Source organism: Acipenser ruthenus, chromosome 21 (genome assembly GCF_902713425.1).
Source record: "Acipenser ruthenus chromosome 21, fAciRut3.2 maternal haplotype, whole genome shotgun sequence".
Lineage (NCBI taxonomy): Eukaryota > Metazoa > Chordata > Actinopteri > Acipenseriformes > Acipenseridae > Acipenser > Acipenser ruthenus.
The window spans coordinates 7611071-7636887 of record NC_081209.1 but is presented as its reverse complement, the minus strand read 5'-3'; the positions used below and the strand labels follow the sequence as shown (position 1 = coordinate 7636887).

Sequence of the window (25817 nt, the reverse complement as noted above, 5' to 3'; positions counted from 1 at the left end):
ATAGTAGAAAATAGCTGTGGATAAACTGTAATGATAGTTTCTCATAGTGTGTGCCCCTCATCATTGTGGAACCAGAGTCCTTTTTCATTTTGGTGTTAATTATTTTGCTTTTTGCAGCTGTGATGCTTAATGACGGAATTAGGAGACAGGGTGACTAACCCACAGAGACATGTGGGTAAATGATGCAACAGTGGATTCAATTTTTTTTTCTATGAAACTTAAATCAGGACTGTGGCACACTGTTGCTTTAACAGAAGCAGCCTAGCTCTCAGGTTCACTGCTGGAACAGGATTTCAGGAAATTTATGACTGCCGGTCTAATTGCTCTGGGCAACTGCCCAGCCGGTTATTGTACCTCCGTAGGTGTCCCAATCTGGGCTTCCCAGAAAGTGCAAACGCCAGGCGCAACTGACTAAACATGAACCAGACTGGCACAATTGATGTGGTAAGCCCTCAGTAAAAGCAGGAAATTAGACTTTTCACCAAATCATCAAAAAACACATCAGCTTCACTCATGGGTATGGTTTACTAAAGAAATTGAGAGGAAATACTGTTGGGAACGGTAGGGTAACAGTTTGTACAACACTTTCATTTGCAACTTGCTGTTGTTTGCTCTTGCCGTTTTGCACATTACCATGTTTACACAGCCTGTTGCGTTTTGATTAGTCATACCTGCACATAATAACCATCCACAACTGGCCAGGACTGTCTGAGACATCCTTGGATATTAAGGGGTTATATACTGTACATTTTGTGCCCCCCAAAAGGATGTATTTAAAGTCATTTTGTAATTAGCTTTTGTGTTTTTTACTGACAAGTAGATATTCTGGTGTTTTGTTAATGAATGACGTATTTGCTCATTGTAGGAAATGGAGATCAAGCAATGCTATGGTCATGATTACACCTAAATCTCCTAGGGCTGGTTTCACAAACCGTAGTCGGAGTCTGTGAAACCAGTCGCTGGGGTTCTACATCGACCACAGGTATTCTTCACAGTGATCACTGCAGTGTGGAGTAGTGGTTAGGGCTCTAGACTCTTGACCGGAGGGTTGTGGGTTCAATCCCCGGTGGGGACACTGCTGCTGTACCCTTGAGCAAGGTACTTTACCTAGATTGCTCCAGTAAAAACCCAACTGTATAAATGGGTAATTGTATGTAAAAATAATGTGATATCTTGTAACAATTGTAAGTCGCCCTGGATAAGGGCGTCTGCTAAGAAATCAATAATAATAATAATAATATCAATGGTCTTTAACACAGCCTTGAATTATGATCTGCTACTTTTTTTTATTTAAAATGGACCCCAACACAAGTTTGATAGTAAGTCACTAAACCGACTAAACCAAACCAACACGAAAACTGAGGTCTTGCACAAATATTTTGTTATTCGTCAATGGAAATGCTGGTTATTCTACTAAAGGAAATTATTCTAACCACAGCTTTCTAAAAATGTACGCGGTGAACATGTTATTCACACACAAGACAAGACCAATAATTTCCTAGAAGGAGCACAACAATATGAATCTCCCAAACGGCCACCTAGCCCGTACCCAGCATCTTTTTCCACTCAAGACACAGAACAGCTAGAACTGTCATAAACAGGAAACTGATAAAAACAGAAGAAATAGACATTTCTGCAAACAGCATCTCATAGTCAGATCCACTCATTGCAGGCTTGCAAGCTGTTGCTTTGCAAGCAATAAATGTTGCATTGTAAATCCTACTTTCATAGTAGCTCAGCAAAGAGTAACAGTGCAATTTTGATTCATTGATGATATTAAAAGAGCTGTATAAAATCATTGTGTACCTGAATACTTCCCCGGGGCATGGACTCAGTTTCCATGCACCTGGCCAATAGTGTTTTTCGGTTTCAAACAAATCAATGAGTATGAGATACAATCCAACAACCAATTAGTGTGAGGAGCTGTACTGCCAGTCTAGCTTACACACATATGGCTACATTTTTAAATGAGAATATTTTAATATCGATACAGAACTCCCTCATAAGAATGGTGTCGAATCATTTTTTTAACGTTTGAAATCTGGAGGTCATTTTGATATTCTGGTTTTGCTTGCTGGATTGTTTCAGTGGTTCTGTGTTTACGAACAGGAGGCCCATGGAGCTTGATTTATGACGGTGGCCTCCATTTCCCCCTTTAATGCCATTTCATTCGCACTTGTATTCTCAATTGAAGGTGTAACCCACACAATACAGTGTGGACTCCAAACCAGAACTCCCATCTGCAGTGTAATAACAAGGAGGCACTTCATCATATAAGAACATAGAAACGTATTCAAATCCACGAGCGAGACAGCTAAGTGTGGAGACAAAAAACGGAGTGTCACGCCAGCATGTTACACATGTTTTCCTGTATTTCAATCAAACTGTGGTTTTATCTGGTTCCTCGATGCTGGCATGGCAGCTCCTCTGCATCCATCTGCCTTTAATATCAAACATGCCGAACATTTTTTCCCCCACATGCAGACATGCAATAAACCTTCATTCTTTACTCTGAGGAGGTACATTTCAACACACCCGCTGTTTAGCTGACAGCATCAAAAAAAGGCTCTCGCTGATGTAAGATAAGCTGTAGAGACAAGTTCTCATGTATCGCACAACCTCTATTTGCAAAAAGAGAGACACCCATGTTGCTGGGGGGGGGGGGGGGAATTGACATTGCAAAATTGCAGTAGAAGTAATAAGAAGGTTCATTTAATGCTACTCAACTGCAGATGATTTGTTTATTAGTTTTTCAATACAAACATTCCTCCCAAAGTTAAGCCAAATCTGTTAGCATTCGTTCTTAAAAAAAAAAATAGAAAATGTATCCATCTTTCATGATAGAGCCCTCCTCCAAGCTTCCGTTGCATGATAAAGGTTTGGGGCAGAACCAAGTTACTGTGTTTATCATGTAGAGTGTGATCATCAGACGGACGGACGTGATCAGTTCAGGAGGAACCCCCTTTTTTCATTTTTTTTTTTTTTAATGAGGACTCATTTCACCGTTTTCTTTTTTATCGTATGTAATAATGTTAATGCATGGGTCAATGAAGCCTCACTGTGAGGGATGCAGATTGATTGATTACCCAGCCCTCCCAACCTGCCAGGTGCATTATACTGTCTGTCCTTCATGAAAAAGCACAGAACAGGTGGTGCTCACCACAGGAGTAAAACAAATAATACAGAGGAAAAAAGAAATTCTGTAATAAAAATCGCAAACACTTTTCAGAACTACTGTATGCCTTTATCTAAGACTAGTTAAGAAAAGGACACAGGGGTTAATTGCAAATCTATTCCCAGATTTTAAACATGATCTGAACCTAACCTTGATCCTTCCTTATCTTTGATTTCTGCTTTTCCTGAAAGTGGAACAGACACCAGCCCAGTTCCCTTATCAACAGTTTTGTCTGCAGAAGTTCATGATTAAAGCATCATGCAGCACGAGACCAGTCTAATGTATTCACCAGTGAAATCTCAGAGGACATTATGTTGATGTTTCTTCCATTGGTCGATATCTGGATGAAAAGAGTCAAATATCAAATCAAACCTACTGCGTTATAAACAAGGCCCTGTTTATAAACTCCCTGCAAGGTTAACATTGGTATTTCCCCTTGTGCACCATAGAAAATAAACAACACCAAGAATTGAGACAACACAGGAAATAAGGAACAAATTAATTACACCGTGTAACAAATTATTATTTTTTTTTTGTTCCTGGGTAGTAAGTGTTATTTCCTAATTGCTTATGCCTCAAAAGTATAGAAAATGGCTATTATTCCCCACAAACTTTGCTTTTGTGACCAGGACAGTGATATTTTGAAATTTACCTATTTTCCAGAATATTCCAGATAGATTCAGTGCTGAGTAAACTTGGAGTAACTTCTAGAACTTTCTAGAACTTTCCAGTAATATAAATAGTAGTATAAATACAGGGGCCTTAAGCCCACCAGTTCAGTTTAGTTCCAGCTGCCTAAGTGGATACATATCTGCATTTTTCTGAGATGGCATCAAGGTCATAGGAGACTTCAAAATGGTGGCATTCCTGATGGGTCTCCAAGGCGGTTTTACCAAGTTTCCCTGCTATCTTTGCCTTTGGGACAGCAGGGACACCAAGGCGCACTACCACAGGCGGGACTGGCCACAGCAGACCGAGTTCTCTGTGGGGAGGAACAACGTCAAGTGGTAGCCACTGGTGGACCCCCGGAAGGTGCTGATGCCACCACTGCACATCAAATTGGGCCTTATGAAACAATTTGTCAGAGCTCTAGATAAGGAGTCGGCAGCCTTCAAGTACCTTCAAGACTTCTTCCCTAAGCTGTCTGAGGCAAAGGTCAAAGCAGGTGTCTTCGTCGGACCACAGATAAAGAAGATCCTGGAGTGCAATGAATTCCCCAAGAAGCTCACTAGTAAGGAGAAAGCGGCTTGGAACAGCTTTGTCGCAGTGGTTCGGGGCTTCCTGGGCAATCACAAGGTCGAAAACTATGTGGAGCTGGTTGAGACTCTGGTGAAGAACTACGGCACAATGGGCTGTAGGATGTCCCTCAAAGTCCATATCCTTGATGCTCATCTTGATAAATTCAAGGAGAACATGGGAGCATACTCGGAGGAGCAAGGCGAGCGCTTCCACCAGGATATACTGGACTTTGAACGCCGCTACCAAGGACAGTATAACGAGAACATGATGGGAGACTACATTTGGGGGCTGATTCGTGAAAGTGATTTACAGTATAATCGTAAATCTCGAAAAACTACTCACTTCTAAATCTTTTGTAGTCATTTTTGTATTACTTTAGTATAAATACATGTTAATTTGGATTCATATGTTGTTTTTTTCTGACTTTATGTGAACGAAAAGACACAAATTTGCCCGTTTTCTCATTGGAAATAGGTATATTTCAAAATATCACTGTCCTGGTCACAAAAGCAAAGTTTGTGGGGAATAATAGCCATTTTCTATACTTTTGAGGCATAAGCAATTAGGAAATAACACTTACTACCCAGGAACAAAAATTGTGTTACATAGTGTTATCAGCATATTATGATATATTATGTTTATCTGTGGTAAACAAGCAAGGGCTCAAGGAAAACACCCTGGTTTTGAAGGACCAGGGGATCAAAGCTCACAATCCAAAAGGTCAGGGTCTACAGTCTCTAGTCCCACAAGAACGGACTGACAAAATCGACAGCCAAGCCCGTCCACAATAAAAGCAGCAGGTCCTAATAATCTTGCTATTAGAAATGGAAATCAAACAGATTTTTATGATCCACCGTATATTACACCCAATCACAATGAAGATTCAAGACAGATGTCCTGTCACCATGACAGGACATCTTTCCTCTGTGACACGAACACTGTGGATAACTATGTTACAGCACCTTCTTCTTTCCTCTTTGCTCAGTTAGAAATGCTTTAGAGCTGTAGAAGTGGGAGTTTGGTTTCCGGCTTTGAGGTTCACATGCTGGACAATGAAAAGTAGAACACAATTAAAGCAAGATCTTGCTGTCTGTCCAAGCCGGGGGCGGGTATATCCTATCTGCCAAAAAGCAACGGCAGGGCTGAACCACGTGGCTGCGTCCTGTGCAATTACCCCCTTTACCTCCAACTAGCATTACTGAAAATGCTCTGTTCTGGCTAGCATTTAAGACTCAAAATGCACAGTATTGTAGTTTAGTAGTGTTTGCCCAACATGCACGTTACACATCACCTCCAGATTTGACAAACATGATATTTTCTGCAATCTGCAAGCCACTACACAGTACTTTATATTACCTTTTTTCAGACAATTATTATATATATATATATATATATATTGGTGGAGGTTTGTGAGGGAGCCAATCACAAAAACCTCCACTCATAGTTTCAAGTTAAGCAAAGGATCCACAGCTGTCAAAAACCACTGCCACAGAACTAAAGACGCAGCTCCACTAACTGAGCCTACAAGTTTGCAAGCAGAGTCGTTACACTGTTGGGGCACACATGATTGGTTAAAATACCAGCAGCATGTGAGTACAGTAAGTATAGTTTTGTGCTATAGGGTTGCTCTGCTACATGGAGTAGCTGATGAAGTGACAGCTGCTCCTCTTCAGAGAACAGAAAAAGCAAAAAAAAGAAATGAAAATGGTATTGAAACCTGACCGCAGTCAAAGAAACACATTTATCTGGTTCCTACAAGCCATCTTTGGGAGCAAGGACTTCCCTGCTATTAAGCCTTTCTCACGCATCACTTATCAGTACTCATACAGCTTCCTCATTCTGGGAACTCGGACCCAGCTGATGTCTCTATTATAGACCAGGACATTGTTCAGTGACAGATTTCAGAACATCTGATTTCGGAAGATGAAGGGCAGGCAAGGGTCTTGGTTAAAGAAAGAAGGAAACATTTTTTAAACGTGTGTCAGCAATTCAGGAATACTTCCTACGTGATGAACCGTTATTTTTTCTCGAGACACTGCAGGGTTTAGTTCTGCGTGGAAGCCGCTACTGAACAACAATGACAGTATTATTAGCTTTGCTACTTTTACATGTTGTCTCTATTCTTTTTATTCTTCACCACAGAGTAAATGCATGTATTGCGCACTGCAAATCTGGAATTCCAAGCTCTGCTCTTGTGGTTCATCATGTCCCCAGGACCCCTCAATAGATATCACATCTTTATCATGTACAGTGTACATTGCTTCTTATGTAATTCAGGAGCAGTACCAACTACTGCAACAGGTCACTTGCTACTGGTCTCACTGACATCTAATAACTTTACAGAAACACTACCCTGGATAAATCCAATGCTGGATAAGTTAGCTGGTATGGAGTTATTCTGTATAAAGGTCTGCAGCGTTGAAGAGTTTATTAAACATTGAATTTCCGTCATAAGCATTATTTGTAGGCACTATTTTAAAGTGTGACCATTAATCTCTCCAAAAGGGGGTCACTGCACTAGCCTGTTGCCTCTTGAAGCATGTGATCGAATCAGGCCTGCTGTTCTTTGTGGAAAATATTATCAAATAACACATATCTTATTTGATTACTTACTCTAAGATTACATTTTATTCATGGCTCCGCTTTCCTTTTTACAGCTTTTAAAAAGTACCAAACAACACAAACTCTCACAACTGTGCAATTATTTAAACGTTATCTGGAAGGTTATGGGGAAATCCTTGAATGAGGATGAGGTGTCCAAGGCTATCACTGAGCTCTGCTGCTTGTTCTGTTCTGAATTACCTTTCCTTTTAAGGCACCCTCCTGCTTTCAGTGCCAAAGGGCCGCGACTCACCACTGCCAAGATTCCAATCTTACAACAGGGGATGACAGCAGTAATTTGTGCACTTCTCTGTAATAACCGAGCCCAAAAAAATGGCAAAGAAATACTTATTACCTGTTGCTCTCACAACCTGTGCAGACGCAGTTTGTATTAAACTTTCAGCTGCAGCGCATAGTCTAAATTAAGATAACTGCTGATTTGAATGAATTATACATCACAGGACTAATGCTCAGAACTTCACTCAAAACTGCAGACTCCCTCAGTTGTCTAGGAAAGAGAACTCCTCTCCAAACACCAAGCCAGGAAGCTAATATAATATATGTTGATTTTTAGTTATTGCTCATATAGTATAAGAAACAGAAATGATTTAATTACTTCTCCAAGGGTTACTTAAAGTACTTAGTGCTGAAAGAGAATCAGATTAAAAACCCACACTTTACAAAAAAGGTTTTATGTGTAATTTCACGGGGTGTGAGCTGGGGTGCAGGAACTCAGCGAGGATTGTGTTTCAGAAAGAGAGAGCGAGATCGTGTGTGCGTGCAGGAACTCAGCGAGGATTGTGTTTCAGAAAGAGAGAGCGAGATCGAGTGTTCGCAGGAACTCAGCGAGGATTGTGTTTCAGAAAGAGAGAGCGAGATCAAGTGTGCGTGCAGAAACTCAGCGAGGATTGTGTTTCAGAAAGAGAGAGCGAGATCGAGTGTGCGTGCAGGAACTCAGCGAGGATTGTGTTTCAGAAAGAGAGAGCGAGATCAAGTGTGCGTGCAGGAACTCAGCGAGGATTGTGTTTCAGAAAGAGAGAGCGAGATCGAGTGTGCGCGCAGAAACTCAGCGAGGATTGTGTTTCAGAGAAAGAGAGAGCGAGATCGAGTGTGCATGCAGGAACTCAGCGAGGATTGTGTTTCAGAGAAAGAGAGAGCGAGATCGAATGTGCGTGCAGGAACTCAGCGAGGATTGTGTTTCAGAGAAAGAGAGAGCGAGATCGAGTGTGCGTGCAGGAACTCAGCGAGGATTGTGTTTCACAGAAAGAGAGAGCGAGATCGAGTGTGCATGCAGGAACTCAGCGAGGATTGTGTTTCAGAGAAAGAGAGAGCGAGATCGAGTGTGCGTGCAGGAACTCAGCGAGGATTGTGTTTCACAGAAAGAGAGAGCGAGATCGAGTGTGCATGCAGGAACTCAGCGAGGATTGTGTTTCAGAGAAAGAGAGAGCGAGATCGAGTGTGCGTGCAGGAACTCAGCGAGGATTGTGTTTCAGAGAAAGAGAGAGCAAGATCGAGTGTGCGTGCAGGAACTCAGCGAGGATTGTGTTTCAGAAAGAGAGAGCGAGATCGAGTGTGCGCGCAGAAACTCAACGAGGATTGTGTTTCAAAGAAAGAGAGAGCGAGATCGAGTGTTCACAGGAACTCAGCGAGGATTGTGTTTCAGAGAAAGAGAGAGCGCGATCGAGTGTTCGCAGGAACTCAGCGAGGATTGTGTTTCAGAGAAAGAGAGAGCGCGATCGAGTGTGCGTGCAGGAACTCAGCGAGGATTGTGTTTCAAAGAAAGAGAGAGCGCGATCGAGTGTTCGCAGGAACTCAGCGAGGATTGTGTTTCACAGAAAGAGAGCGCGAGATCGAGTGTGCGTGCAGGAACTCAGCGAGGATTGTGTTTCAGAAAGAGAGAGCGAGATCGAGTGTGCGTGCAGGAACTCAGCGAGGATTGTGTTTCAAAGAAAGAGAGAGCAAGATCGAGTGTGCGTGCAGGAACTCAGCGAGGATTGTGTTTCACAGAAAGAGAGAGCGAGATCGAGTGTGCGTGCAGAAACTCAGCGAGGATTGTGTTTCAGAGAAAGAGAGAGCGAGAGCGAGTGTGCGTGCAGGAACTCAGCAAGGATTGTGTTTCAAAGAAAGAGAGAGCGAGATCGAGTGTGCGTGCAGGAACTCAGCGAGGATTGTGTTTCACAGAAAGAGAGAGCGAGATCGAGTGTGCGTGCAGGAACTCAGCGAGGATTGTGTTTCACAGAAAGAGAGAGCAAGATCGAGTGTGTGTGCAGGAACTCAGCGAGGATTTTGTTTCTCGACCAGTCGAAAGAACAGGCAGGAAGCTGAGGGTTCTCGCGTCCAGCAGAGGACAGATAAGAGCCGTCGATGACAATGACTCGTCAGAGCAGAGTGAACAGCTTTCTGGAGCAGAACCTGGAGTAGTGGATTTAAGTTGGGTGGTTTTCTAAATGTCCATTTGCTTGGTGCCAGAGATTATGATAATGGTATTTAAACCTAAGAACCTAATAAAATGGATACCTACATAAATGGGAAGAACATGGGTTTTTGATGTCTGAATATTCAACTTTTAAAAAAAAAAATATATATACTGTATTTGAATATTCATCATTTTAATTAGCTGGAAAACTAAAAGTAAAATTAAAAAAATAAAATTACAACCTAAAAAAAAATAAATAAAAAAGATTTCCCCGGGGGTACTGTACAATACATCTGGTCCTTCCATAGACAGCCAGCCATCCTGCATGCTAGCATTCTCCCCTGGAAACAACTTCCTGGCAAAAAAGCCTACTCCAGTGCTCTGTTTAATTTCAAACATGAACATGCCTTCCACTCACACAGTCCTTTCTTTCAGCTCCCTGCTTGACGACCCACCTGCATGTCTTGGGTCTTGAGCAAAGTTCAAGTCAGTTCCTTGTGTGCAGTTCTCTGCATCGCTGCTCTCTGACATGAATACATCTGCTAGCTCGGCCACCAAAGCTGCTCCTCCAGTCTAAACAAGCAGCACTAAATTAAATGCATTTCTTGCACTGGGCAGCCTCACTCTATACCATATATGGCACTGTACAGCTATGGCCAAAAGTTTGGCATCACCTTATAGAATTAACAAATTTTGCTTCATAAAGTCGAATGAAACCAGCACCACAGCTGTACAAGAAGAAACTTTACTGGTCGTTGTTTCTCAGCACAGCAAAACAATTTTACTTAGAGGATACCATGCTTTTTAGGTTTAGTTATTTTTTTATTTGCTGCGCAGGTTGAGCTCAGTGTGTAATTTTCACACCTGGCTCAAATGGTAAAAGGGTATTTAAAGCCACACGTGTATATCAGGGTTCTTTTATTCTCTGCCCCACTGCTTGTCAAAAGTTCAACTTCCCCTGCGTGTCGGTGGTAAAGTCGGAGCTGAGTAAAGGAAGCCTGTTTCCCTGCATTGTGTAAGAGCACGCTGGCTTCTATTGGCTCCCTTTCCTCTGCCTCCTCTCCGCACTGCGCACATGCACACTGTTACAGCATGCTGATCAAGGGAGGCACGGGGGGGGGGGGGGGGGGCGTCCGAGAGGGTTTTATCTCCTTCGGAAAACACAGCGCTCCGCATCCCTCTGATAACAGTCTGCAGCACATGCCCAAATATAGGCCTGGGAAAGCTCTTACGATACAGAAATAAAAGCGAATCAGCCAACACTCGTCTGGTCAGCTCTGCATGCTACCCGTAAGCCAGGCTGTAATCGCCAGCTTTGTTTAAAAAGGGAGAGATGAAAGATACTTGCATCAGCCAACACCTTTTACTGATTCAGTGCAACCAGAGAGCTGCAAGTTCTAGGCTATCCGGCAACTGGGTCTGGTAATGGCTCCAAACAGGAGCAGAAACAAGAGCTTCGGGCAGGAGAAGATCCTGTGTAGTGTACAGTACGGTGCTGTACAGCAATCAATGACAACAATGAAATAGAATATCTGTGAAATGTTACACCACGATGCATGGGAGGAAGAATCAACACAGTACAGCAGCTGACCAGCTTCAAAGACAACATTTGGTCACAACCCAGGGAAATTTCCATGCATACAAAACTCCACGACGAATTGTTCTTTCCGTCATTATTATACAATAGCTTATTATCTTTGTGTTTGTATATTTTTGTATCTATTCACAAACGTCCATTGTTTCAATCACTCAATATTTGTTAGTTTTAGTTTCAAAACCACAATTGAATTGTACCTGCAGGGCGATGGAAGCTTTCCACAACATGTGATGTTTGGTCTTGTCAAATGAATGCTACTGAACAAAATGATACAAATTGTCCTGAAGCTTCCCACATAAAACACAGAAAGTTATCACTAGCGAGCAGTTTGGAGCTCTCTTGGCTTGCTGTTGTAAAGCGCCCTGGGATGTTTACACATGAAAGTCTCTATGTAAGTGAAATTGGTATGGTATGGTATAGTATTGATGCCAAAGTAAAGCCCCAACAAATCGCAAAAGACTTCCTGGGGGTGTAACCAGTTTGCTAAACATTGGCAACTACAGTACTGTGTGGTTTATGCATGTCTAAGTGAATAAGTCTGTGTTTGTGACAGTGTGATTGTGTGTGTGTGTGTGTGTATGTGTGCATGTTTCAATGAATCTAGCAGAGTCTACATTTAGCCTACATCTTTTCTTTCATGGTTATAAGAAATAGCTCGCAGGGTGAATAGGCTTTGTTGGTCATTAGCTTATCTCCAGAAAATCAGACAAAACGTACTGAAAAGATTAGAGAAAAGAAAGCAGCTTGACATACTTCAATTCACATTCATACTCCCCCATGAACCAGAAATATGGAAACCGTGGAAAACCTGGTTACAAATAATCCTGTAGCAGACATGCTAAAACGGAGCAGAGATATGACTATGGAGGAGACACATTGATATTTTACATAGGCACGTACCGTATGTGTCAGATTGCTTTCTAATTTGGGGGGGGGGGGGGGGGGTGTTGTGGCAGGCCCTGCACATGCATAAATGACCAAAAAAAAACTACTGTACAGAAGAATGTTTCTTTCCTTTCTTATTCAAGATGAGAGAATATCCAAATATTCATTTCAATTTGGAAAGAGTATCTGAACATAAATACCCATGTATGTTATACTGTACAGAGAAGAGAGCAAATGATTAAAATCCAAGATCCAAGAGCACTGCTCTACTTGATCCTCTATACCTAGATCATAGCCTTGTACTGTATTCCACACCCGGACCAGGGGAGAGTAAACAAGCTTCCACTGAGTCCAGGCATCTTTCTGAGGCCTGGTATGAACACTAGAACGGAATTTTGGAATTTTAAATTGGGGCATGTGTGTTTAAGATACAGAGCAGTGCTTTCCTGACTTTTCCTAAATATATGTACCAATTATCCTGACAAAGAAAGAATCGTGCAGCTGCAAAAATTAGGGAGATAAAATACTGTCCTACCTATTCAGACCAGGAGCTGTCAAAGTGACCGCTACATATAAAACATATTATAACAATGAAATGCTGCGGTATTATTTGTATTTATCAGTTGGGACTTGATTGAAGTTTGATTATATCAGTCTGCATTTCTCAAGTGAGAGGTCTTCTGACATGTCTATTGTTTTAATGAGCCTCCTGATAGCCTATCAAACAGCCTTGACAGCTCACGGTGCCCGGCTGTCTATATCAGTCTGCATTCCTCAAGTGTCGTGGAAGATGCATGACAGCAAAGCAGTGTTTTGAATTACTGCAAAGTTTACCAAAAAAACATTCTGATGCAGCAGCTGTGACAGTGTGGAGGATGCTAGCCAAGTGTCAGGACCAAATGCGCGAAGAGGGCGCAGGAGATCCCGTGGGATGCCAGCCACTTCACCTGCATCAGCCCCTGCATCTGATCCAGCTGCTACTTCACCTGAGGCAGCCACTTCTCCAGCGGAAGCGCCAGCACCACATGGCACTCAAGAGGCTGGTAATGATGGCACTGTTTGGAACACTATAAATCCTGGTGTTGAAGCTGCAGGTAGAAGGGGTGAACATAATATTTTGAGGGAAATTCCAGGGCCCACGGCATATGCAAAAAGTAACACTGATGAGAGCGCATTGAGTGCTTTTCACCTATTGATTGACATGCATACACTTCACCACATACAACGCTGCACTGAAGCAGATCCCACCGACAACTACAAGATGATCCCTGGTCAACGTCCTTGGAGGAATTAGAAGCTTTCATTGCACTTGTATATGCCCGTGGAGCATTTGGTGCCAGAAGCCTGGGTTACTGTTGATAGCTGTGACAAATGCACAAAGACAGTCTGTGGTAAGTGCACTGCGCATTTTGAAAAGCGCAGGATCTGTGTGATTTGTGTCACCACTTAGACTTTGTAAACGATTGTAAATGACGCCCATCTGTTTAAATGTTTATTTATTCATGTCATTTCGATTATAGTAGGTTTGTGTATAAACGCATAGATCGGTTGAATATAAGCGCTTTGTTATGTAGGCAATATAAACCCATTTATTTTATAAAACATTTTAAATCATTTCAGTTGTGCAGTTTTGTATGTACATGATATACCTGTATATACACAAACTGATTTTCAAATATTTGTTTATTTCACTTTTTTAGATTTTTTGGAGGTTGCACTTTATGTAATATGTCTGTATATAAACACATTTCTGTTCAAAGGTCCGTTTATTTACAATGTTTCGGTTGTGTAGATGCTTTATATGACGTTTCTGAATAAAACTACGACTTACATTCAATTGTTTGTCCTTTCATTGCAATATTTCTGTTGTTTTTAATACGCCGGTCAAATTGACTGGTCATGGTTGTTGTAGGTAGGCCTATAAACACGGTCGTTCTAGTGTTAAAGCAAAGCTAAAAAAGACCCTTTGTTTGCATAGCAACCATGATTATTATCAAAAACATCCTCAAAGAAATATACAAACAAAGGATCTTAATACCTCCAGATTATTTTACAAACACATTTCACAGCATCCCTTTAGACCAAACAAGCGAAGGGCTGTGTTTGAAATTGCGTAGAGATCCAGATAAAGCAATATCAGAGCAAAATGAACAGATCTGATTGCTTTGAGCGTTCACAGGACAGAGCTATCAGCCTCAATAGGAAGAACTAATTGGCATGCCACTGACTGCTAATGCTGGCTGGTATCCCAGTAAAAACATTCCATGGAACACCAGCACTCTGGACAGCTCTATGATAATGATCCTTTCAACACATTGCTTCAAGCTACAAATATATCAAGACGAGATCCATCAATTACGACTGCGGCCCAGTTCTACTGGATTCCCCACTTGGATAAACGTTTAAGATAAAAAAAAGACATCTGATCAAACTTTTCTTTTTCTTCCGTTAACCACTATCTGCCAAGCCAATGTCCCAACACAATGAGAATGCAGTAAGAATACAAGACCTCTGCTAGCTTACCTTTGGAGGGTCAAAGATCTCTAGCTGGTACCCCTCACTTTCCGTCCCGCCAGCCTTTCGCACAAGCAGCCTGCAGCACTTCCAGCGGGGCTGGGTATCCGAGCTGGCATCGTCCACCATGAGGTACTTTAGCTGGGCCTCCTTCACGCTCTCGCGGCTCTCCTCCCCTCTAGAAACAGTCTGTGGACGCCACTTATTGGCCCATCTGTCAAACCAGCGCTGCCCGACGGCAGTCGTGGCTGTAACCTGTTCCGTTGTGCCCGAGGCCCCCCTGTCTTTCACGTCGCTCGACCCAGTGGCTATAAGAGACTCGGTCGTTTTCCTTCGGAAGATTCCCCGCATGCTCCGTCGCAAACTGGTAATGGAAAAGTGTGTGGTGTTTGCGTCTGCGGAGGCAGAACTCGGGGCCCGGTCAGGCCCGGAAAAAGCAGCGTCAGAAACCTCCTCGGAGCTTTTAGTCAGCAGGAGGGAAGGGTGATTAGTGTCAGTAGAGGAGGAGGCCCTACTCTCCCGTTTATCCTGGTCCCGGGGAACAGCTGGCTGGTCCGGTTTGGGTGTCACCACCGCCATCAACAACTGCGGGCCATCGGAGAAGCGCCTGCCTGCTTCTCGGTAGTCCTGCGCCCCCGTGAAAGGCACGATTCTATAGCGCCCCGTCATGGCCAGGCCACCCTCTCCCATCTCATTGCGGAAATACTGCTGGAAGAGGTCAATGAACTGCAGCGAGAAGTTTTCAGCCGCCAGGGCATCTTGTTGCGGGTACTCGTTGACGAAGAGACGGTACTGCTTGGCCAGTTCCCGGGCCGTGGCGATGGCATGTAGCTCACAGAACTCCTTCCAGCCCCTGGGCTGACTGGCGGAAGTGGAAGTAGTCCCTTGGTGGCTAGTGTTGCCATTCATTGCAGTAACCAGCACAGCTGTGGAATACTAGATAGGAGGGGAGGGAAAAAAAGGGATCAGCTGTATTGGGTAGTCACATTGAGAGATGCTACTGATATCTTTCATTAGAACAATACTGAAGTCGGACACACTTTCAACACTGCACTGATCCTCTCATCGAGTGATAATGGAAACTATAATATTAATAACCTCTGTCTATGGGTTCCTGAACCACTGGACTGAACTACGCTGCAAATAACAATTCACAAGAGGCTTGCACTTGCCGGTAATGAACCTAAGTCTTCCTAAATGAAGTTGTGGCTTTACATTTAGAACTAAGAAGCTAACTCTAGCCCACATTTGTCAACATTTACCTATCACTGCTCTAAATAGCCATGATCCAAGCCACCAGTTTACTACCACCTATAAGATATGAGTCTTTGCTGAAGGTTTGCTGAATTTGCTTGAAATCTGAATGACACGATTGAAGGTACTGCACGATTTATCGAATAATTGCGACTTTAATACATTATTTTAATCAATGTTTTATAATGGCTTGATTGAAAAAAGTCCACCCCTGTAGTAAAATAAAAACGGACTGTAAATGACAACGAATTGTGTTCGTCTGCTGGTTCGATGTAACGGTGATGTTTATCTGGTTAAAGTAAGAAGCATGCATGTGGGGCTTGCAAACCAGCGATTGGGACAATATTGGTTTAAAAAAAAGAAAAGTTATGCTGAAATATGTTGAAATCACATGTGTCTTTGTTACTGGTACCAGTTCCACATTAGAGCAAAACAAAAAATGACTAAACTGACCTGACTTACAAAATAGCATGTCAATAATTCCACTCCAAAATTCACACTTCCTGAATTCTCAGACATGTTTAGAGAAGAAAGAGGCGCTTTCTATATTATTATAGAAATGAAATTAGCAAAATAAGCAAAATGGGTCTGAAGAAAAGGAAACAAATAAAATTGAGTAATACACCCCTCTCAGAAACAGCCTGTGACGGGAACCGAGCTAAAACACTTTAAAGGGCCATCAGCACCAATGTGTTGCAATGGTTTCATTTTCTTGTTTAAATGCACACTCATACCTTTGCTATATGGGTTTTGGGCACTTTGTTCCCATTTCTGCTTCTTTCACTGTTGCTACTGGAATTTCCCTGTGGTGAAAAAGAGTGGTTTGAGATCTCGAGAGCCATTGTAGGGATCCTTTGACTGACCAGACTGTATAGTTAGATGTTTGAAAGAACAATGTGGGACAGATTTTTTAACACAATACATTACCTAATCTAATGCACACAGAGGGTCTAACACTTAATCACCAAATGAAATAAAACCACAGTCAAACGGAGATCCAACCCACAAGTGGGTGGGTGTGTTCAAGCGTATTTCAGTCTCTTTGGTTCCATTTTGCTCCCTTTACTGCAGCACCCCATCAAAACTTCCAGTACTTCTTCTCAGACTCCCTTCTTTGTGCTCTGTTAGTGCTCTGGGGATTCATACCTAGAATACTGCGCTCCAACCCCTATTCATAAGCTGTCACTCTGCAACTGCTAATGAAAAAGCAGGAGCCTGACAGCCACTTATTTCATTATTATTGTTTAGACTTGCTGTCGCCACATTCGCAATGCTGTTCTTTGTGCTTCTTTTGCCTCTAACACTCCCAGTCCTGGAACCCTGAACAGATGGTTAAAGATGAAACTAAAAGAAATCAGAAAGCCACTGTGTGCAGTGTCGGGCTAAGGGCCATTTCATGCACTTAGCTCAGGATCCGTCTTTATACTATTCCTTCCTTACTGTCCACACAGAAGAGCAGCTGAATCGCTGGAATTATTTGTGTACAGTATACACAGTGTTATCCGCAATCTCTCCAAAGCTTTCGAAATCCAATTTGGGGGAGTGCTGGGGGTGGAAAAAAGAATCCACCGTACCCTATGTTAAGATTCTAGGATAAGTGGGGTTCAGCAGTTACAAAACTGAAAACCTCAAGAAAAATCAGAATTCCACAAAGCAGCAGTAATAGCCGGCAATGATTTTGTATCTGTGATGCAACAAACTAAAACACCTGTACATCTCCAGTTGGATTCAGCTAATAGAGAAAGTGGAGAAAAAACAGGCAGAAGCTATTTTTACATTTGAATAACTCCAAGTATTGCTTATTACAGTTGTACTCTTAGTATGTTACTTAAATTTACGAGCAAATGTGTTCCAAACTGCACTGAAAGGAGCATTTCCTTAAAGTATGTTATACATTTGTTGAGGTGAGGTGGGGTCACAAGGAACCTTTTGTGTATCTTGAAGAATTTAGTGAACCAGTCAAGCTACAAGGCCAGAGCCGCCCCTGTTAATCACTAATTGATTGATTGTGTTCACTGTTAAATAAAACCAAAATCCTACATGTTATATTCCACTTTTTTGTGTGTGTTTTGCTCAACAGGCAGGGGACAAGTAGATTTTTAAGAAGGACAAGTAGATGTTTCTAGAATTTTGTCCCTTGGACATCAAGTTTATTTCAAAAACTGCACACCCCTGACGGTACAAGCACCCTGTAATGACTTGAGCGGTGATGCAACAAAGTGCTGTTATTTAACAACACACAGCAGCAGCACCCATTTATCTCATAGGAGTTCAGTCACTAAAAGACAAGAATACTGCAGTCATCTCCGGCTAAGAGAACACCCCTCGAGATGCAAGCAAAGTGTTCTCTTAGCTAAAGTGTTCTCGAAGACGGAGTTCACCTCCAGACACAATAAATAAATAAATATGTATTACTTGTTATGATAAACTATAATAATAAAGTAACAGACAAACTAACGTTAATAAACTAACTGTCAAACTAAATTAACACAGCACCCCTACACATGTTAAAAAAATACAGCAGCAGCTCTAGATGAATTATGAATACATGTACAGGAGCAATATTCAAGACACGCACAAAATTATTTAACAGTGAAGTAATTCACCAGAACGGGAAATGCCAAATTGCTCAGCGACTTGGGTCTGATTCAGGATTTTTTCAAGAGCTCGAACAATTTCCAATTTTTTGTAGCAAGAGAAACAGCGGCACGTTTCACCGTTTGTTTACATGCCATTCTCTAGCGACGAGGTGCACTCGAGGAAATCAGAATACAAAACAAGACAATGATAAATAACGGAGGTTCAGGAAAGACTGAATAAACCAATCAGTGCTCCTCAAGACAGTCTCGCAATGACGTGTCCGTTTTGAAAAGTTTGGTTAAGGGCGTCTGCTAAGAAATAAATAATAATAATAAAAAGATTGAATAAACCATTTGAATTTAAGTTTGATAATCATGAGTTATCAGGTTACAAAACAGTCCTGTATCAGTTGTGAATAAATCGTTAGCAGTGCCGGTGTTCTTTAAAGTGAAGTTCCTGTTCCTTTAGGCGGAGCATTTACAATGGGAAAAATCAGTCTCACCACAAGGGTGTTCTCTTAGGTGCAGTGTGAACGTGCTCCTCCCACCCCCTCTCAGCTGCAGTGTGAACGTGCTCCTCCCACCCCCCTCTCAGCTGCAGTGTGAACGTGCTCCTCCCACTCCCCTCTCAGCTGCAGTGTGAACGGGCTCCTCCCACCCCCCTCTCAGCTGCAGTGTGAACGTGCTCCCCCCACTCCCCTCTAAGCTGCAGTGTGAACGGGCTCCTCCCACCCCCCTCTCAGCTGCAGTGTGAACGTGCTCCCCCCACTCCCCTCTCAGCTACAGTGTGAACGTGCTCCTCCCACTCCCCTCAGCTGCAGTGTGAACGTGCTCCTCCCACCCCCCTCTCAGCTGCAGTGTGAACGTGCTCCCCCCACTCCCCTCTCAGCTACAGTGTGAACGTGCTCCTCCCACTCCCCTCAGCTGCAGTGTGAACGTGCTCCTCCCACCCCTCTCAGCTGCAGTGTGAACGTGCTCCTCCCACTCCCCTCTCAGCTGCAGTGTGAACGGGCTCCTCCCACCCCCCTCTCAGCTGCAGTGTGAACGGGCTCCTCCCACCCCCCTCTCAGCTGCAGTGTGAACGTGCTCCCCCCACTCCCCTCTCAGCTACAGTGTGAACGTGCTCCTCCCACTCCCCTCAGCTGCAGTGTGAACGTGCTCCTCCCACTCCCCTCTCAGCTGCAGTGTGAACGTGCTCCTCCCACCCCCCTCTCAGGCCCCTGGGTTCATGCTTCTATCAGTGTTGCCAGCCTGTGGATGACTCAGCATCCTTGCGCACAGAGTTCACTTCCTGCCTCAGACAGCAGAGCCCTTGGGCTCAGGGAATCTCTCTCCGCATGGCGACGGCGTGGGATTACAGTGTCACATCAAGGCTGCCGGTGCACAGCACACTACTTACAGGTCCGTCCTTATCTCTACTTACAGGGCTGCCCTTATCTCTACTTACAGGGCTGCCCTTATCACTACTTGGCAGCGTGTGGGAAGGGAATGCTTTTTTTATTATTATTTTTTTAACATAGAAGTCAAAATCTCAAACTGGAAATCATTTCAATAAATACGACACAGAATGCACAGTATGTTTTACCATACATGCACACAGTCATGCCCGCAGTGGAAGTGAAATGTGTATATGTAGCACACACTTTTGCATAAATGGTCCCTCCCGTGCTTGCCCTGCATATCCCAGACCTATATTCTGTAATATATAAAAGCTGCACCTCCCTGTGGAAGTCAGTTCCTGACAGGATTCATAGCCAGATCTTTACTGACAGGCCCCATCCAAGACTAAGTTTTTGATGTTTCACAGGAAACAAAAATGGATGTCAGCTATTCTGGGGAACAGACATCCCTGCAGAATTCCTCCCCAACTTCCCCGACGCAGGACAGGAATCCCTGAGGAATGGCCATGTGTCATTCAAGAAAATGTTTAACATCTTGGCTTCTCACATCAAGCCAGCACCTTCCCAGCTACCCATGGTTGTGTTCGAAAAGTTTTTATATGTAGCACAGCCCATGTAAATATTGTAGTGGAGATACTGGGGCCTACACTATCTCTGTTGTAAAATGAGATGTTTGTCATTGAAGACGCTAATGTGTAGAGTCTAATATTACATCACCTGATGGGGTTGTATATTCTCCCCAGAGGATACAGTGCAGGCCTATACAATATTTCCTAAATTGTTAGCCACTTCAAAGTCATTGCAGTCATCATGTCTTCCTTAAATACAACGTGTTCGGCAGAGATCACTACAGGGACTGTGCAATGCAGAGCAGAGACGCGAATGAACTAGCTTCTACAGGATCACATCCATCCCTCCTCATCTGGTATCACAAATATTTATATATTGCTGCTATGCGGTCTCTGCCTGCGTTCTGAGCAATATAATGGCTTTCATTACTTTTTGAAAACGAACGAATATCCGAATGAATATTTAAATTATGAGTGAATATCTGAACATGAAAATCCTGTGTTCGTCCCAGCACTATCTATCTATCTATATATATATATATACACTGCTGAGCTGTTCATAATGAAGCAGCAACCCATTTTACACAATAAAATCTGAAAAATGAAAAATGAAAAACAAAACTTGGTGTGAAGCGTTGTAGGTAGCACTTACCCAAAAATAATTCAAAAATTAAAATAAACCATTAAAACAATGCACACCTAATTAACTGTCCTAATTAGATGAATCTCCTAATCTTCACTGAAACTGAATTAGAGCAGAATAATTACACCTTTGTGTAAAAAGTAAGAGCCCTGACAGATTTCTCATTAGAAGGACATCGTTTCAGTAGCGATGCAACTTCCAGTCAGCATGTATCAAAATCAAAAGCTGCCTATTGCTCCAGACTGAACCACAGTGTAACCACTGCAGCCAGGGGTAACTGGCATAGTATCTAGCAGTCACTTTAATCAAGTGGCCACGGCACAAAACAAAAGTCACTGCCTATAATCCCGAAAGCAAGACTTGTCTGTGGAGAGAAGGGAAATGATCTTTGTCCAATAAACTGTGCGTCATTCATTGTTGTCTGTACTGGATCCCAGTAGAGTTCCTTAAACACATTTCAACCACTCTGTATGACCTCCTCCCAATTCAGGTCGCTTTTTGTATACAGTCAGCGGTTTACTGCTATGGATGGCAATGCAATGTCACCCTCAATATTAAGGCCACTCCAGTGGTCAGTGTTAAAGCTACAATCTGAAGTCTGTTTTAAGACCAACTTTCTGTAAAACAGGTTTTTTTTTCTATTTTTTTTGGCAAACCATTTGAAAACTTGGATGGAACTTTTGATTTAGATACAAAAAGAGTTTTAGAAACTAAAACAGTTCGCTTACGAGAGAACTGCAATAAAGAGCATATAGAAATAGTTAAACTGTTCAATAAAGGGTTAAACAGGATGGATATCCTAAGGCATTCACTTGTTACATCAAGGCTTATTCATATTAACATGATATACATGTAAGCAACATAATACTAGGCATATTATGCTACCTCAGTCATTGTTGCTTTCATCTTACCCTACCATTAAATCTCATGCTTCCTGTTTCAGGTCAGCCAATACTTTGTGCAAAAAAAAAAAAAAAAAAAAGCCTTGTATTTTCCATGCAATTTGAAAGATAACTTCCATTTCGTATTTTACCTTAATAGTCTCAAGTGGAAATTAAAATTACAATCACCCAATCACGTTTTATTCCAAATTAAAATCGCCATTTTGAAAGGCAGGGTGCGCACCCAGTCATCTAAATTCATCATGCTTAGAAAAGGTGGCAGTTTTCAGAAACAATCACCTATAAATGAAAACGTGCTGCTTATAATTACAATAATTATTGTCCCAACCATATACAGTATACTTACACACGCAAAAAAATGCATAAGCCGCAAATGTCATGTTTATTTAAAAAAGTCATTCAAAATTGAACAAGAAAATACTGCGTGCTTTTGGAAATTACAGCAACTGCCATTAGTTTACAGATTGACCCAAAAATAAAACCCAAGTCAAACAGGCTATAACGAACTAGTCTAAATGTATAGTTATCTAACACACTAAATAACTGTCAATGAACCATGTTTCATTATCAAAATAAAAGGATTTCAAAAGTGCATGCTTTTGAAACACAGTGAATTAAAAAAAGCAGGCTCATGCTATTTCAGGACATGTGCACACCCTCAATACACTGAAATAGCATGGCATGATGCAATCATTTATTTCACACGCTAAACCATCTAGCAGGAGTCTCACTGTACTGGGTCTACTGTCCTTCCTCAAGTCGAAAGCCTCAACATCTATACTGCATTGTATATGACTCAATTGAAAACAGCTTGAAGATGTTATACATAAATATTAATTATTAGCATGTGGCACCTTCAATTAGAAAGCAAACAGGCATCGTAATTTTACAACTTTTTAATTAAGGGTTGTACAATGGTCACAAGTCGCAGGGTACATAACAGCAGTTTATTTGTACATCGATCAAAGTAACCAGAGATGAATTAATAACATTGAAGGAGACCACAGCAAGCAGGCTGATGATAAATGTACACGCACACCTATTTCTAATTCTAAGAAGTGTGCGCGGTTATATGTGACATTATTATGAAGTCATGTTTTGAAAACAAAACAGATGGAAACGCAGGAATATAAAATAGACGGTTCAGATCTATACCACTCACGTGTTTCTACAAAATGGATATTGATTCAGAATCAAACCAAGACACCTCGTCCTTACTTCCTGACTACCTTTGTCATTTCTTGTTTACTTTTTGTGCTCAGCACATTTCAGACAGACAGTAGACAACATAAACGTGTTTACAAGTTTATCCATTTAATAATGCAATGAATTTAAATTTTACAACATAAAAAAATATTGCGAATGCAGTGATTCATATATGTTATAAAACACGAAAGTTACTTAAGAAACAGATTTACCATGTGCATTAAATCTTTGCTAAATAAATATCGATAAAATGCGGCGCAAGGAATAGGACTTCAATGTATTATAGAGAACAGATATATAGCAGAGGCTTGATTTAATTTTATAATACAAAGAAGCTGTACACTGTAGTACTGCATACAGTAGCCTACATTAGTAAGGCCTTGCAACTGTAAGTGTAGGCAATGCAAAACATCAAGTATTACAACTAAAACAAAACTAAGAAACTTTAACACCCAAATCTATAAGGTCAACTTCGACTTTCCAATTCCACGCACAACACGAAACTTCAGAATAAAATGCTGTAAATCGCTCTAAACCTGTGTCGTTTATACATTTTAACACCATGACAGTGCCTTAAACCTGCGAAACTTACGAAATGTAGGTTTTTAAAAATCAGTGGTAATGGAAAATTCAAATCATTTCCCGTACAGTATGTAGCCCCCAACTTCATTAAAGGTGCTTTAAGTTCTGTGAATCACGCGGCAACAAATCGGGAACAAGTTAGTCAAATATAAACCCAAAGCTAAGCTGTGTCAAAATAAAATGCTGTAAACACGATCACTATAAAACATGATCCTAATAAAACAAATAATAATACAGCCGGTGAAATCTGTGTATGCTATTATTATTGATTATATATATATATATATATATATATATATATATATACACACACACACTCGCATCGTAAGGTAGTTTCATTACTCGTTTTTATTACCTAACAGTTATCAAAACGAACCTACCTGAACACAACATCTGTGAAGACAATTATCATATTTGAAGAGCCAGTTTAAAAAATAAACAGAGAAACGGATATAATGATAATTGTCACGAACTAACAATCAGTCCTTTCCATACAAGTACTGAAAGAGTACAGGATACCCCTCCCTCCCTACGCAGCGATTCAATTCTGACTGCAGGAGACGCAACTTTTACTTTCTAATTCGCTGCCCGGCTCCAAATCCTTGGACAGACCGGCTATGGTCTGGTGTCACATAATCGTCGGGGAACTGGAAGAACGCTCAGCCTACATGGAAAAATCTAGTTTTTAAACTTCATGTCATGTCAATAGTGTGTACAAAACATACATAATGCAGAGACAAACACCTCAAAAAGGAGGACCAAAGGAAAAGTCAAAAGCGGGCCGGGGAGGCTACGGTTAATTTAGTTTTATTCAGTGTCTTCAAACACGTCATACGTGAAAAATAACGGGTATGCTACTAACGTGCTGTATATATGTGCGCATCTAACATAACGTATTGACACACTAGACATACAACACAGCGTAAGGTTCACATATAATATGCGTCTGCTTAACATTTATGTTTTCAAATCCACATGATCAAGCCGTATGTTGTCTTATTTGATGAAAAGTGTACTTACTGTATAAAAAGCGGCATGTCGTGTAACAATACGTTATGCAACCAACACATGTTTAACGCTGCGCGCAGCACTGACACAGTGACAGCGAAGTGTGCTTGATGCGGCACTGTTTCCTTGATTACAAACACTTTTTTTTATTTTTTAGCAAATAGGAGTTGCTATGAGCATGCCACTGCACACCAGAACGTCGCTATTTTCCAAGTAACAGCTAATTAAGTCATGACGAAACCAAGTTACATTGCAAATACATCAATAATAATGACATTTACCTGCAAGAAAAGTCGCCTGTCTGTTTCAGTCCCATATTGGAGGCGTTTAAAAAAAAGTTTGCAAAAGTTCCAGGAAGGAAACTAAGGCGCGGAAAAAACGCTAATCTCGCATCATTTCCGCCTACAAAAAAAAGTTTGACAGCTCAAGGTAAACTGAGCCGTAAAAAATAAATAAAAATAAAGTACAAGAAGTATCCTCTTTTGTTTTGTTTTTCCAGGTGTACATATGGTGCTAACGAAGCCCTGCCTCTTTCTCAAAACGTCTAGAATTCTGCATTACTGAGACGTTTTTTCGACTTTAGGTACTTAACCCTCTGCACGCACACAGAAGACACGCTCTCTCACACGCACACAGCATGTTATGTAAATGTGGAAAACAAATGTTTGGAGAGTGTTAACGGAGGGAGGGTATTTATTTAATAAGAAAATAAACTGTCTCAAAGCGACCCCTGTCTGCAAGATGCTGAAGCAACAACAAGAAAACTGAAATAGTGCTCAATTTAATAGGTTTGTTGCTGAATACAATTGAAAAGACCAATTTTGTAATAAAGTATGTGCGTTCTTCATTACAGTAAGTTAGTCATTCATAAAGGAGACAAAGTCATTGACAACGTGTCAACTACCGTTGAATTCACTATGAGGCACTGTGAAAGTTTCTTACGTGATTTTCTTGTATTTCTTAGTCATTACAAGCTTTTTAAGTTTCACAGTGATGCTGATATATATGCAGATGATAAGTTACAGCTCATTTATATTACAGTACATTATTCAAGTGTATGATAAAATCCACGCATTTGAAAAATGTATTGTATTCAGATGCTTTGTAATAAAACTACTATAGCGATTAATAAAAAGCGGCGTTCTTAAAAAACCCCCAAAAAGTAAGCATACAGGACAGACAAAACCTGCCATCTATAGCACATACTTTTGTGCAAATGACCTGTCCCTCAAACGATAATTGATTTG

The 25817-nt window shown here is 41.6% G+C and overlaps 1 protein-coding gene across 4 annotated transcripts in view; it reads right to left on the bottom strand.

Moving 5' to 3' along the window:
- LOC117428246 (SH2B adapter protein 3-like) overlaps positions 1-25199 on the bottom strand; it is a 66187-nt gene extending 40988 nt beyond the window's left edge. For 2 of the 4 annotated variants that reach the window (XM_034047116.3, XM_034047121.3), the window contains exons 1-2: positions 24852-25199; positions 14437-15363 (exon numbers count right to left, since the gene is read on the bottom strand). In XM_034047116.3, the coding sequence (XP_033903007.3) occupies positions 14437-15336 (900 nt within the window). In that variant the 5' untranslated portion in view covers positions 15337-15363; positions 24852-25199. Of the gene's footprint in view, positions 1-14436; positions 15364-16415; positions 16485-23942; positions 24631-24851 lie in introns of those variants that run through there. The other 2 variants (XM_034047118.3, XM_034047119.3) reach the window with 2 other exon arrangements.
- Between the last annotated feature and the right edge of the window lie 618 nt (positions 25200-25817).